The 14219-nt window shown below is 43.0% G+C and overlaps 1 protein-coding gene across 3 annotated transcripts in view; it reads left to right on the forward strand.

Annotated features, from left to right (window-relative positions):
• The first annotated feature begins 448 nt into the window (after positions 1 to 448).
• LOC123395525 (proteasome adapter and scaffold protein ECM29) overlaps positions 449 to 14219 on the forward strand; it is a 28743-nt gene continuing 14972 nt past the window's right edge. For 2 of the 3 annotated variants that reach the window (XM_045090526.1, XM_045090528.1), the window contains exons 1-20: positions 449 to 719; positions 1239 to 1406; positions 1500 to 1589; positions 2067 to 2203; positions 2283 to 2373; positions 2541 to 2623; positions 2703 to 2809; positions 7407 to 7559; positions 8499 to 8563; positions 8689 to 8776; positions 8937 to 9015; positions 9104 to 9212; positions 9888 to 9947; positions 10404 to 10522; positions 11291 to 11666; positions 11757 to 11941; positions 12026 to 12095; positions 12994 to 13144; positions 13218 to 13387; positions 13469 to 13813. In XM_045090526.1, coding sequence (XP_044946461.1) covers positions 540 to 719; positions 1239 to 1406; positions 1500 to 1589; positions 2067 to 2203; positions 2283 to 2373; positions 2541 to 2623; positions 2703 to 2809; positions 7407 to 7559; positions 8499 to 8563; positions 8689 to 8776; positions 8937 to 9015; positions 9104 to 9212; positions 9888 to 9947; positions 10404 to 10522; positions 11291 to 11666; positions 11757 to 11941; positions 12026 to 12095; positions 12994 to 13144; positions 13218 to 13387; positions 13469 to 13813 — 2826 coding nt within the window. In that variant the 5' untranslated portion in view covers positions 449 to 539. The remainder of the gene's footprint in view (positions 720 to 1238; positions 1407 to 1499; positions 1590 to 2066; positions 2204 to 2282; positions 2374 to 2540; positions 2624 to 2702; positions 2810 to 7406; positions 7560 to 8498; positions 8564 to 8688; positions 8777 to 8936; positions 9016 to 9103; positions 9213 to 9887; positions 9948 to 10403; positions 10523 to 11290; positions 11667 to 11756; positions 11942 to 12025; positions 12096 to 12993; positions 13145 to 13217; positions 13388 to 13468; positions 13814 to 14219) is intronic. The other variant, XM_045090527.1, reaches the window with a different exon arrangement.

A 14219-nucleotide genomic window follows, 5' to 3' on the forward strand; every position in this document is an offset into this window, starting at 1 on the left:
CTCCTTCCTGACGAGTTTTTTCCTTCTTTTCCCCTCTCTCATTTTTTCCTCTCCTTTTTACATGGAGCGCTCGACTTGTGTGCAAGAGTCCGTTTGCTTCGCGGAGCATCTGCTTTAACTTAAACATGGCATCTGATCTTACGTGAAATATGAGGCAGTAGGTATAGAATAGTCCGTTGGCCAACCCTAAGATAACTTGCGAAGGCTTCTTTCTATGAATGGAGCCGGGGAGCTCCCCTTGTTTTTCTTAAGAAAAAAGAGATGGAGATCAAACGGCTACGCGTGAGTGCATCGTACGGCTCTAGAGGGACCGTTCTAGAACCTGGCCGGTCGACCTAGCAGCGCGTGTGTTTGGTGCACCAGTGGGTTCGACCTCCGGCTCACTCCGGCGCTCTCCTGTAAAACGGTTTATACACGGACCCGGCTCGAGTCGACTCGATCCTCTCCGATCCGCGCTCCCCCCTTTCTTCTTGCGCCGGAAGGCAAGCTCCAGACCAGCGGCGACTGCGCGAGTCCAACACAGCACCCAGCCGCGCGAGATGGCGGAGCCGTCGGCCGCCCCGCCGGCCCCGACTGACGCGGAGAGGGAGGACGCCCTGGACCGGATGCTCACGCGCCTGGCCCTCGCCGAGGACGGCCGCCTCGCGCCGCTGCTCGTCCGCGTGCTCCCCTACGCCATCACTTCCTTCGCCTCCACCTCCACCTCCGTCCGCAAGCTCGTAAGTCGCCACTCCTCCGCCATCCAGCACGAGCTCCCGGTGTCGCTCATAGTTGGTTTAGCCCCCCTTTAGTTGATTTAGCCCCCATTTAATTAGTTTAGCATGTGGTAGTGAAAAAAATTCGCTGCACCGATTTGCCCGTGAGGTCACGGAATTCGGGCCTCGTTTACTTGGAACAGAGGAAATTCTGCTTATGTTCGCTGCAGAAATTTCATTCGTACAAGTTTCCTGTTATTCTGAGCTCCTGAGAGGATTATACAGAAACTCGCTGCAGCTGCAGTTTCCTTTTAAATTCGTGGAACATCGGAATTAATCATGCACTGTTTAATACATAGTCCCCTGCACCTGCTCGAGTGATGGCCTGATACTCAGGAAGGCACATGCCCCCTTTCTGGTAGAATGGCTACTGCTGAAGTGCCGAGTCCGTTCTTTTCGTGCAGGTTCTATATGTTAGTACATAACAAACATGCATTTTATGTCAATGGCATCTAATAGAATACCACTCCTGTATGTGACTAGGCTATGGAGATTCTCAGCCACATCAACAAACGGGTGAAGCACAGGCCTGAGATTTCGCTGCCCATGCTGGATTTATGGAAGATCTATACTGAGTCTGCTTCAACGTCAATTGTTCGGAACTTCTGTATTGTTTATATTGAGATGGCGTTTGAACGCCTGCCAAGCGAGGTATAGCCTTTCCCTTTGCCGGCTTCCCATTTCCCTAGCATTATTTTTGTACCTTTACTGGGAAGTTAACACCATGTAACATTTTTGTAACAGGAGAAGGGAAACATCGCACCTGATTTGTTAATCAATATATCGAATGTTCCAGCTCAGCATCAAGGAATTATCTTGAGACTTGTATCAAAGGTTAGTCATGTCATGCATATATATATTTTCCTAAAACGGTATGTGATATAGAAGTTGATCATATTGAATTACTTTTAGTTGCATTGGAAGTTTAGCTAGGATGATTGTGTACCACGAAGTGCACATATGATTCAAGGATATGCAGTGCAGTACTGCAGTTGATTTTTTCCCACAATGATAATAAAAAGATATACCATTTTCCAGGTTGGACATGGACTGTAGTTGATAGCAAAATTTTGTTCTTAAAGTTGATCCTCAAAATGGAGGATAGACTTATAGATTGCCTACGTTGGACATAGAAATATGACATAAGTACTTCCCTTGAGAGAATTGCTTTTTCTCTGTTACTCCATTCATCATGTGCATGTTTAGCCAAAACGGAAGTTATTTTGAATGTGTTGATTATAGCCCCCTTGCCATACCTACATTCTGTAACACTTGCATGATTTTGTCCTTTTGCTTTTATTTGTTGACCAGGCTATTGGTGAATGCAACACACGTAAGGTGGATGATACCATTGCGTTAAAATATCGATCCATAAGTGGATCTGATGATGGCTTAGTGTTTGCTGACTTTTGTTTTCACACAATATTGTATCAAACACCATCTCAAGGGTACATTCTACTTACCTGAATCAGGTAAAATTTTAATACATGTATTGAATTCAGGAGGCTGACTGTTATTATTCTTCAGTATTGGATGCCCAGCAGGACTTTCAGTTGCCCAAGCAGACCGTGTTACTGGAAAGCTACCACTAAAAGGTGACACACTTACATCAAGAAAGGTAATACCAAAGTACATGCGATTTTTCTGTTGAGCATTCATTGGGTATGGCATGTTTTATCCCTGTGTGCGTAGTCATGTCTGTGCATGCATTCACACATTTTAATTGTTGAGTCTAGTACCTTCACTTTCCTTCTTATGGTTGAATTTATCCTCCAATCTTTCCAGCTAGGTATCTTGAACATTCTTGAAGCTATGCAGTTGGCATCTGAGATTGTCTACCCTATTTATTTAGCTGGTGCTTCAGATAGGTATTTGCATTTCAGAAATCAATTTACAATCTGATGGCTAAGTGGATCAACAATTATGCTGATCACTGTTTCAATATAGTCAAGAATCAGTTTCTAAGAGAGGAGACGAGTTGTTAAAGCGCAAAGCTTCGACGGCGAACTTAGAAGATGCCAAGCTTATCAAGAGATTGTTTACATTATTCAATGGTACGCATATGTATCTAATAGGGTGCTAATTTATGCATTTCACATTTGAACTACAATACGTGTCCTGTGGTGTGGCATAGATGTTCCATTTTTGTGGTCTGGAATCTGACTGGCCTACTTTTCTGTGGACGAAGCTGTTAGGAATAAGCAACTTGTATTCCCATGAGGCCATAGGCCGATATATATACATGTACAGGTGTGGAACATATGCAGGAAACCCTTTATACAACGGGATAAATACAAAGGGGTACATGACTTATATTATAACTCTAACACCCCCCTCAAACTCATGGTGGATGAACAACACTGAGTTTGGAGAGATAAAAGCCATGTTGTGCTCTAGTCTGGGCCTTCGTCAGGAAATCCGCCAACTGTAACTCGGAAGGCACATACTGAAGAGCAATAACCTGATCCTGCACACCAGCGCGCACATTGAAAGCATCAACACCAATATGCTTGGTGAGCTCATGCTTCACAGGATCACGCGCAATGCTAATAGCACCTGTACTGTCAGATAAGAGCAGAGTCGGTGTAGTGACAGAAACACCAAAATCATGAAGTAACCACCGTAACCAAGTCACCTCTGCCGTCAAAAGAGCCATCGCTCGCAACTCAGCTTCTGCACTCGAACGGGAAACTGCAATCTGTTTCTTCGTCTTCCAGGCAATGAGAGAACCACCAAGAAAAACACAGTAAGCAGAAAGTGAACGGCGATCTGAAGGATCACTAGCCCACGTAGCATCCGAATAGGCCTGAAGCTGTAAAGAACTGGAGCGAGGAAAGAATAGACGGTGAGAGATCGTGCCCCGAAGATATCGGAGAACACGAAGGAGATGACTATAGTGAACCGATGTGGGAGCGGAGACGAACTGACTCAGAATATGAACCGGATAAGAGATATCCGGACGAGTGACAGCTAGATAGACAAGACTGCCGACAAGATGACGATAACGCGTCGGGTCAGGCAGGGGATCACCATCAGTAGCACGGAGGTGAACATTGAGCTCCATAGAAGTCTCAACAATGCGCTCGTCAGTAAGAGTAGCACGAGCAAGAAGATCCTGGATATACTTTTCCTGGGATATAAAAAAGCCATCAGATGTAGAAGAGACATCAATCCCAAGAAAGTAGCGAAGAGGTCCAAGATCAGACATATGAAACTACTCACTAAGACGGGCCTGTACAAAGGCAATATACTCGGGGTCATCCCCAGTGATGATCATGTCATCAACATAGAGAAGAAGAAGAGTCCGACCACGAGGAGAAAGGTGAATAAACAATGCTGGATCATGAGCACTGGCTGAAAAACCAGCGGCAGTCACCACAGAGGCAAAACGCTCAAACCAGGCGCGAGGGGCTTGCTTAAGGCCATAGAGAGAGCGACGAAGACGACATACCATGCCATCAGGAACAGAATACCCAGGTGGTGGCTGCATGTACATCTCACGCAGCTCACCATTAAGAAAGGCATTCTTAACATCAAGCTGAGATATAAACCAGTGGCGTGGAGAGGCCACGACAAGAAGTGTACGAACAATGGTCATATGGGCCACAGGAGCAAAAGTCTCGTCATAATCACGACCATGCTCTTGCTGAAAACCACGAGCCACAAGACGAGCTTTGTGACGCTCAAGAGAACCATCGGAGTAAGTCTTAACCTTGTAGACCCACTCACAAGTGATGGGACGGACTCCGGGAGGAAGGGAAACAAGATCCCATGTACCAGTGTGTTCAAGAGCAGCAATCTCCTCTGCCATCGCAAACTGCCATTCAGGATGAACAACAGCCTGACGATAGGAAGTCGGCTCAAGAACAGCAGCACCAACGGTGGGAAATCCAAGGCGATCAACATGCGAACGAGGGCGAGAACGCAAGGCATAGGGAGGCTGAGATGAGGATGACGACACATCCGCGGAGGGATCCACAGAGGCATCCACATGACGTGAACGACGAGTGTAACATTGAGGAAAAGATGGAACAATGCAAGGGGGATCGCCAAGGTAGAATCGGGGGGTGAAGACGTAGAAGTCACCAGAGATGAAGGTGCAGAATCCGGTGACATGCCAGGAGAGGAAACCGTGGAGATGATGGTAGCAAATCGACAAGAGGTGGAGAAGCAGAGGGAGCGGAACGAATAGGCCAAGGCTCGATGGGGGTGAGAGGTGTATCAGGAAAAGTGAGGAAAGAGATATCCTCCACTGAAAAGGTCGAGGAAGATGGGCGTGGGTAGAAGGGACGAGACTCGTCAAAAGTCACATCCCGAGAGATACGCATCCGACGACCGATAGGATCCCAACAACGATAGGCCTTATGCTCATCACTGTGGCCTAAGAAGACACAGTCAACAGACTGAGCGGTTAGTTTGGTGCGTTCGCGAGGGGCAAGAAGAACATAGCAAACACAACCAAACAGGCGAAGCATCGAATAATCGGAAGAACGATAAAAAAGACGGTCAAAAGGAACACCACCCTGTAGAGCAGCAGAAGGTTGTAGGTTGATGAGATAGGTGGAGGTGGAGACGGCCTCAACCTAGAAATGAGGCGGGAGAGAGGCAGCAATCATCATCGCACGAGCCATCTCAAGAAGGTGACGATGCTTGCGCTCAGCCACACCATTCTAAGCATGAGCACCAGGACAAGAGAACTGAGCAAGTGTACCCTGCTCAGCGAGAAATCCACACAACATCTTGGAGATATACTCTCCAGCAGAGTTAGCTCGGAACACACGAATAGGCGTAGAGAACTGAGTGTGAACCATGGCAGCAAAACGCTTATAGATAGATAATACCTCACTACGAGAAGACATAAAATAGATCCACGTGTATCGAGAGAAATCATCTATAAAGATAATATAGTAGCGATGGCCTCCCATCGAGGAAAAGGGAGCTGGACCCCAAACATCCGAGTGAACAAGGTCAAAAGGACGCCGAGACATAGTCTCGCTATGAGGATAAGGTAACTGAACCTGTTTACTAAGCCGGCAGCCCTGACAGTCTAAAGACACACCACCGGAGACGGATCCAAGAAGACCACGTCGAACCAAGGATGAGAGACGGGAGCCACATAAATGACCCCGACGATGATGCCACTGTTGAAAGGAGCTGGTAGACAAGGCAACAGAGGAGGAAAGACTGGCAGCGCTGGCAGCGGATGGAAGGTGAAGCCAGTCAAGCTCCCAGAGACCCTGATAGTCACGGCGCCGGGGGCCAGCACCAAGAAGAGCACCAGTGTGACGGTCCAGAACTGAACATGAGTCAAAGTCAAGAATGACCCGACAACCAGAGTCAACAATCTGGCCACCAGAAAGGAGCTGCATGGTAAGCCGAGGAACATGAGCAACATCGGGAACATGAAAAGATGAAGTGCTAAGAGTGCCTCGGCCAGTAACCGGGAGAGAAGTACCATCAGCAGTAAGAACATGAGCAGGAGAATCAAGAGGTCGAGTAGATGACAGAGTGGATGAATCATGAGTCATATGAAAAGATGCTCCAGTATCAAGAACCCACGGAGATGTACCTGCGTGTGTAGAAGGTGGTCTCACAATGCCAGAAGAGTCCGTAGCAGAACCAACAAAACCTGTCGATGAAGAAAGAAAAGATGGAGCTAGCAGACATCGAAATCGTCCAATCTCCTGCTCAGTCAGGGGCGCAACTGAAGATGTCGATGTAGACACACCCGACAATGGAGAGTCGGAGGCAAGCAGCAGGGCGCGAAGTCGCGCAATCTCGTCCTCGGTGAAGGACACAGCTAAAGTAGGCGGCGTAATGGCACGAGGAGAGAAGCGACCACCACCACCTGCGGGAGCCGCTAAATATGACGGTTTAGCATGTCCAGTATCGTCGGCAAAGACCGGTGGAGAAGATGAGGCCGTGTGCAGACAAGCACCAAGCGCCAAGGGAAGACGCGTGGACGAAGAGCAGTCCATGGAGTCATAGGCATCAGGACAACCGGTGAAAGTCGCGAGAGGTGTCGGGGAAGAGCGACATGCACCGATGAAAGTCGCGAGAGGAGTCTGGGAAGAGCGACATGCACCGATGAAAGTCGCGAGAGGTGCATGCTAGGAATAAGCAACTTGTATTCCCATGAGGCCATAGGCCGATATATATACATGTACAGGTGTGGAACATATGCAGGAAACCCCTTATACAACGGGATAAATACAAAGGGGTACATGACTTATATTATAACTCTAACATAAGCGACTGAATAACTACTGTTTGGAAATTCAATTTGCTATGTAGTATGATTGTGAAACAAAAACATCTAGTTTAACTTCAGTTCTCTTTCTTTTGCTTGCTTCTGTTGTCATGATCTACAGGCGAGAAAGTCATTTGTGTTTGTATGCCTGTTCTCACGCCTTCCTGGTCTGTTCTAGAACTCTCAATTGCTTACCTTCCACAAGTATGCATACCATCTAGGTTCCTCTATACTCGCACCAGCAGGCCCACCAATTGCGTAGTTGCAAACATCCATACCCACGCGTGTGCATGCTTCTCTTTTCTTCTTCCCTGTTATCAACTTGACAGAATCATAATTCCTTGCTTGTTTTGCTCAGTGCGAATCTGACTGTTTAATGGTAATGATCTCTGGTGTCACAGGTACCGCAGGTGCAGAAAATATAGCTGCAGAACTGAAAGTTGCCCCAGCACCCAGTTCATTGCGCGTTCGCCTAATGAGTGTTTTCTGCCGGTCTATCGCTGCAGCGAACGCATTTCCATACACACTTCAATGCATTTTTGGCTGCATCTATGGTATCATATCTTTTACATTCTTTTACACATTGTTATATTTTTAAACTTTTAAAGTCATGATACACGGCCAATAAACTGTATCGTTAATAAGCTCAGTTGGTACTTGGTAGCAAAGGACATTTTCCTACTTATATCTCTATTATTCATATAAAATGCATTGAAGTAGAGGAATGAAGTAGGACATTGAACTTTACCCCGTTCATTTGTCTTTCAGACCAAAACATTTTCTTTTATTTAGGTTAAAATAGTCATGGATAAGTTGTGTTTACAACCCTTTGGGCATTCCGTTATCATGTAAGGTTGCACCATACTGTATCCATTACTCAAACACTAAAGTTATAGAGAATAATTCGAACATGAACAGAAGGGCAAAAAGAAGAATAAAGGGCGCGTGAAATATAAGACAGGAAAAATAACATTTTTTTTTTGAGAGAGAAGGAAAAAGAACATGTCCTGCTGAATGACTCAATTTAACTTTGAACATTGTTTTTCCAATCAATAATCATGGTTGTCTTGCCACCATCCTGGGACGTCCACTGATCTTCATGTAACGATGCAGAACTGGCCTCTTAGGAGGATGTAACCCCCCTTTCTTTACAATGCAATGAAACGCAAAGGCTATTTGCGTTTTCTCGAAAAAATAATCATGTTTAAGTTGCTCTTAGAGAGCAATTTTTTGTTAAGCCTCAATGTCTCACTACCTGCCTCCTGGTATCTGTTCTTCATGTGATGAAACACATATTTTTCCATTATGTCCATGTAGTATTCATGTGGTGGACCTAATAAGTAATGGTTCTTGCCCTTCATCTAAGATTTCTCATTATGTACCATTCATTTTAATTTATTAGCTTCTAGTTCCAGAACGCAACATCTCAATTTCATCGTTGCCATATGTGGTGGTGAACTCAATATGTTTCTGCTATGTCTCTGTGCGTCTAGGAAATGGAACCACTTCAAGGCTGAAACAGTTAGGGATGGAGTTCACTGTCTGGGTTTTTAAACATGTACGTTCACTTTGATCATATATTGTTTTCCCCTTTGTTACCAATGTTACCCCCCCCCCCCTCTGCTGTTGTTGTAATATGGTTTGAAAAGGCTGTGTATTATAATAGTTTTGTTATTGTTTTAGGCAGTAACGGACCAACTAAAGTTAATTGGCCCAGTTATCCTCAGTGGAATATTACGGTCCCTTGATGGTTCATCCAGTACAGAAGCAGGTCTCTTGCACTTCTTATATACTCCGCTTGTTCAAACCTGCATGTGATTTATCTCCGCATTGTTTCTTTATATTACTCGAATTTAACATCTCTTTGATGAAAAAATTGTTCTTGTACTCGAGAAAATTTTCAATGATTTCTTGTGGTCTTCCATCTCCAGATTCCACTGCTAGAGATGTCAAAATATTTGCGTACCAGGCCATTGGTTTGCTCGCCTCTCGTATGCCTAATTTATTCAGGCATGCCCTTGTCGTACACTTCTACTTTCTTGGCTCATATTTTGTTTCTGCTATGGGGAATGATCTACTACTTCTGTGAACATTGCAGCAACAAAACTGAAATGGCTATGCGACTCTTTACTGCTTTGAGGTTGGAGGATCAATCACTCCGTCTCACAATTCAGGAGGCGGCCACTTCCCTTGCTACAGCATATAAGGTCTCTGTTCTGAATTATAAGATGTTTTGGATATTTCAATATGGACTTCATATGGACTGAAATGAGTGAACAAACACACTAAAACACGCCTATATACATCCGATTCAGGAAATAAGTTAGAACGCATCTTATATTCGGAACGGAGGGAGTAGTTATGGAGCGTTTGCTAAAGTATGCTGTCACAACCTTTCAAAGACGCCAGCAAAGATGGTTGTCAATTTTGATTCATTGGTTGTCTTCAGTAATCAATAACTATATTTAATGCTTGATGCAATGCATAAGACTAGCTTTTGTCGATCAAGTCCCTGTAATATTGTAATGCTGCACGTCCTTACATGCTAGTCTAGTATGGATGATAAACCGGGCACCTTGGCAACACAACAACTCTTTGTAATGTGGCCTAAACCGTCTGGAGTCTAGTGTTGTTGGCTTGCTGTTACTGTTTTACTGAAAAAATCTATAAGATCGCTCATAATAGGTTACGAGCTGAATATTTTCTTAGCTCCGACTGTAAGATGCTGCACCTTCGATTTTCGGCCAGTTTTCCTTATAAACTGGCCAATTCTCTTCTTAATGCAAAGGCAGAGATCCTGCTGGTTCCTCAAAAAATAAATAAATGATGCTGTACCTGACTCATTATTTCTGATTAACCCATTTTGTTGCTCATGGTATCAGGGTGCTTCAATGGTAGTACTGAAGGATCTTGAGGCGCTTCTTCTGGAAAATTCTCAAGTGGTAAGGTTATCGTTCTGATTATTTATTCACAAATACTTTTAGTGTCCAGAACCTAGTCATGCTCTACGAAGGTTAAATTGAGACCTTCTATGTATAGTTTCATTTTCTTGGACTGGTCTGAAGATATCTGACAAAAATAATACTCCCTCTGTCCCAAAATAAGTGACGCAAATCTAGTACTAAGTTAGTATAAATTTTGTACTAAAGCAGCGACACTTATTTTGGGACGGAGGGAGTACTTAAGGAAGAAATCTAAGGTGCTGCGATTGGGATGATGGATTGCGTGTCGATGACTATTTCTTCTGGGTCACACTTCCATTATGTATTAGAGTAGTGTGTTTAAGTTGCAGTATCTTGTTATTCGTAAGGGCCTTATTTGAGGAAATGCCGGTTCCCTTAGTTATTTGGACTCTATAATTTTCTGATGTTGCATTTATATTGTAAATTTTCATGAAGGAGCAAATTGAGGTTCGATTTTCTGCTGTAAGATGGGCAACAACGTTATACGACATGCAGCACTGCCCAAGCCGGTACATTTGCATGCTTGGAGCTTCAGATGTAAAACTGGACATAAGGTTGGTTATGAAAGATACTAGTAGATATACAAATATGCCAGCATGGTGCTTTGTTGCATTTTTGTACTGTTATACCAGATACAAGTTCATCTTCTCCTTATAGTTGTGTACTTAACATCGGGCCATGGAATCTGTAAAACTTGGGCCTTTTGTATGCACGCTCAACTTTGTAACTGTATAGACGATGGTAGCACCCTTAGGATCATCTCTTTTCTAGCACAGTGCCCCATTTGTTTGGAAATGCAAGACAAAAGCTTCCTGAGATTCTTGCCCAACAATTGGATGAATAATATAAATGTTTTATGTTTCAAAATTAATGTTGTTTGGTTTGTATTTATGAAAGCATCTTCCAATGGTATCGATTTCGTATCACATAATACACATATTGCTAATTATTTGTCAAAGGTAAATCTTGGAAAGCATGTGTGCCTTACATTTCCAAAGTGAGGGAGTAGTATCTGGGCAGCTCCAATTTAGCATCAAACACTTTCGTCGATCATGCAAACCGGACTTTATTATTTTATTGCCAATACTTCGAAGTTGATGAGGTAGATCATTGTTGACTTGTAGTTGTACACTTGGTACTTCTAAACTAGTAAATCCATGATTTTGTCCTAGTGAAATGACTTCTACTGGTGTTCCTTTGTCACTTGGTACTGGTTAACTAATACAACACACATGCTTTAAAAAAATTATGATGCTCATACATTGATGCATTTCTTAAGTTCCTGTATATATAATTGCTATCGTTGGTTCTTCTGTACCCAGGGAAATGGCTCTAACAGGTCTAAATCTGTTAAATGATGAGAGGCAGTCACCTGCAATGACTACTGATTTCAACTACCCTGATATTGTGGAGATGCTAAATTATATCTACAGTCAGCAGCCTAAGCTGTTGCAGTCTAACGATCAGAGTGATGGAAAGCTGCTATTCCCATCAAAAACATTTCTTGCAATGATCAAGTTTCTAATGAAGTGCTTTGAGGCAAGTAATATTCCAGATCTTTCGCAAGAAGATCCATCTCATTCCCCGGTAGCAAAAATGTGTGTGGTCTTAGAACATGCCATGTCATACGAAGGGTCTAGTGAACTGCATGCATTGGCCTTGAAGTCATTGGTCGATATATCCTCTCGTCAGCCAAAGGTTTTTGTTCTTTCTACTTATGTTAGAAGAAGCTTAATTCTTTGTTCGCATGTTTTAACCTTTTGCTTCATAATTTCTCATAATTTGCAGTTGGTATCGTCACGGTATGCCAACCGTTTACATTGGCTGAGAACTTTACTAAGTCATGTTGATTCTGATGCGCGTGAAGCTGCGGCCCGTCTGCTTGGCATTGCTACTTCAGCACTTTCAAGCTCGGCTGCGTTGAATCTTCTATCTGAACTCACTTCAGCACTTGACCCAAATCATCCGTCAAGGTATGCGAGAGAAAAGTACAACCCCTTTGATGTTTTACTTATGTTGCCATACTACTCATGTATATATTTGATTGGTTGGGCCAGATTTGAGATTTACCATGGATTGTTATGCGCAATTGGGTATGTAACTGCCTGCTGTTTGAAGGAATCTTATGTAAGTTCATTCTGTTTTCCTCTCCCTCGTTTTTGTATCTTATTGTGTATTTCATTTTCTTTGCTGAATCTTACACTTTAAGTGAAATCTTAGCGTATTTGCTTTCACCGTTTTCCATGAAACTCCATCTAGAATATTATTTCGTAGTTAGTTGATAGCCATACAATTTGAATTATGGCCCGTGACGATCATCTATGCTACGCTGTTGTATTGAGAATAAGGGAGAGAAATTGGCTGACATAGTCCAGAAATTCCTAGTTTGTATCTCTTGTTATATCTTCCTGTACAGAATTGATGTTTCATCATTCATGCGCAATTGTGTGTGTGTGTGTGGGGGGGGGGGGGGGGGGTCACATGCGGGTTTGTTGTGTTTTTGATGTGTGAAATGCCTGCTCTGCTCAATCAGAGGGAAGTGGTCAGGAAGGGCTTGTGCAGCTAGGTACCCAAGTGTTCTAGTTGATTGTGGTTGATCTCTTTTCGAGCTAGATAAGTGATAAAGGAGATGTTTCTTGCTGTCAAGAAAGAGTATATTTGAAGAGCTATTACCTTGTTCTCTCGAAGATTCTTTCGGACTTGTCTGTTTTGTTGTGCCTTTTGCATGATTCTGCACCACATAATGATGCATGGCTGGTATTTATAGTATGTCTCATGAATGTTTAATAGAAAAAAGATTATGCTTGACATTATGGAAGAAAGGAGAAGGCACTATAAATCATTTTTCATTCGTAGCGTACTTGTCATCATGGTGTAGGATTTTAACTTCTAGAAGTTTGATTAAAGTATTTGCTGTATTTGGACAGTTTTATGGTTTATGAATCCTTTCACTTTAAAACATTGTTTCATCAATGTAGCCTTGAAACTATTGATTTGCTCTTATACTTGACAAGTACATGCACAGATACCTGAAGAACTGGTCAAAAAGGTTGTTGATATTCTTGTAAAAGTTGTTGTGTCTGAGGGTTCAACATTGGCATCAATTGCAATGGAATCTCTTGGCCATATTGGGCTCCGTTGTGCATTGCCTTCCATTAGTAGGAACTCCTCTGCAGGTAAAACTGTTCAGTGTTCGCCACCTGTCTTTGCTGGTTATATATTTATAAGCTAATTTTGTTTGTCGTACAGCTGCAGTTTTAACTGTTCTACAGGAGAGATTAACAAAACTGCTTTCCGAAAATGATACCAAAGCTATACAAAAGATCTTGGTATCACTTGGACATATTTCATGGAATGAGTTGTCCTTTTCACATCTTAAAATTGCGTTAGACTTGATTTTCAGTCTCGCGCGTTCTAAGGTAGTACTGTTATAATTCAAATTTTCAGTGAAAAATATTACTATTATGAAAAAAATTGTATTATGGATTTCATCTATTTAGGTTGAAGATGTGCTTTTTGCATCTGGCGAGGCTCTCTCTTTCATATGGGGTGAAGTTCCTGTGACCGCAGATGTGATACTAGAAACAAACTTTGTTTCCCTTTCCCAAGCCACAAACTTTCTTACTGGTGATGCACCCCTGCTTGACTCAAGAAACTTAGGTAAAAGAAGCAGCTGTGAAGAAGCACGTACAGCGGCTCAAGAAGAAATTATAAACAAGTTGTTTGATACACTAATTTATAGCAGCAGAAAAGAGGAACGCTGTGCGGGTACAGTCTGTTTGGTCTCACTCACAATGTACTGCGGTCGGCATCCGAAGATCCTTGAACTCCTTCCACAGATTCAGGTTTTTAATAATATAGAACTTCTAGATCATCATAGTGCTCTTAATTTCTCTTCTTACTAAACTGTAGCACTGCATTAAACTGATCGATCATTATGCGAACATTGGTCTGTATGATTTTATGCTAATGGGCACTGACTGTCTGGGGTGCACTAGCCAGCTTAAATAGTGTGGTATACTTCTACCTGCCATCTAAAACCTGCAATAAGAGCAGCTTTTGATATAGTTTAGAAGTTCAAGTTCTTAAGATGTTTTTTCTACCATTCTATGACCGGAAATTTCAACATTGTACTTGTAGTACTGATAACCACATAGTCTAAGACTGAAAGATCTACTGGTGCCAAAAATAAACCTCCTTTTTGAAACAGATTTTAATTTTGGGCCTTTGGGGTTATCAACGTTCTTGCTT

The sequence above is a fragment of the Hordeum vulgare genome, chromosome 5H, assembly GCF_904849725.1.
Source record: "Hordeum vulgare subsp. vulgare chromosome 5H, MorexV3_pseudomolecules_assembly, whole genome shotgun sequence".
NCBI lineage: Eukaryota > Viridiplantae > Streptophyta > Magnoliopsida > Poales > Poaceae > Hordeum > Hordeum vulgare.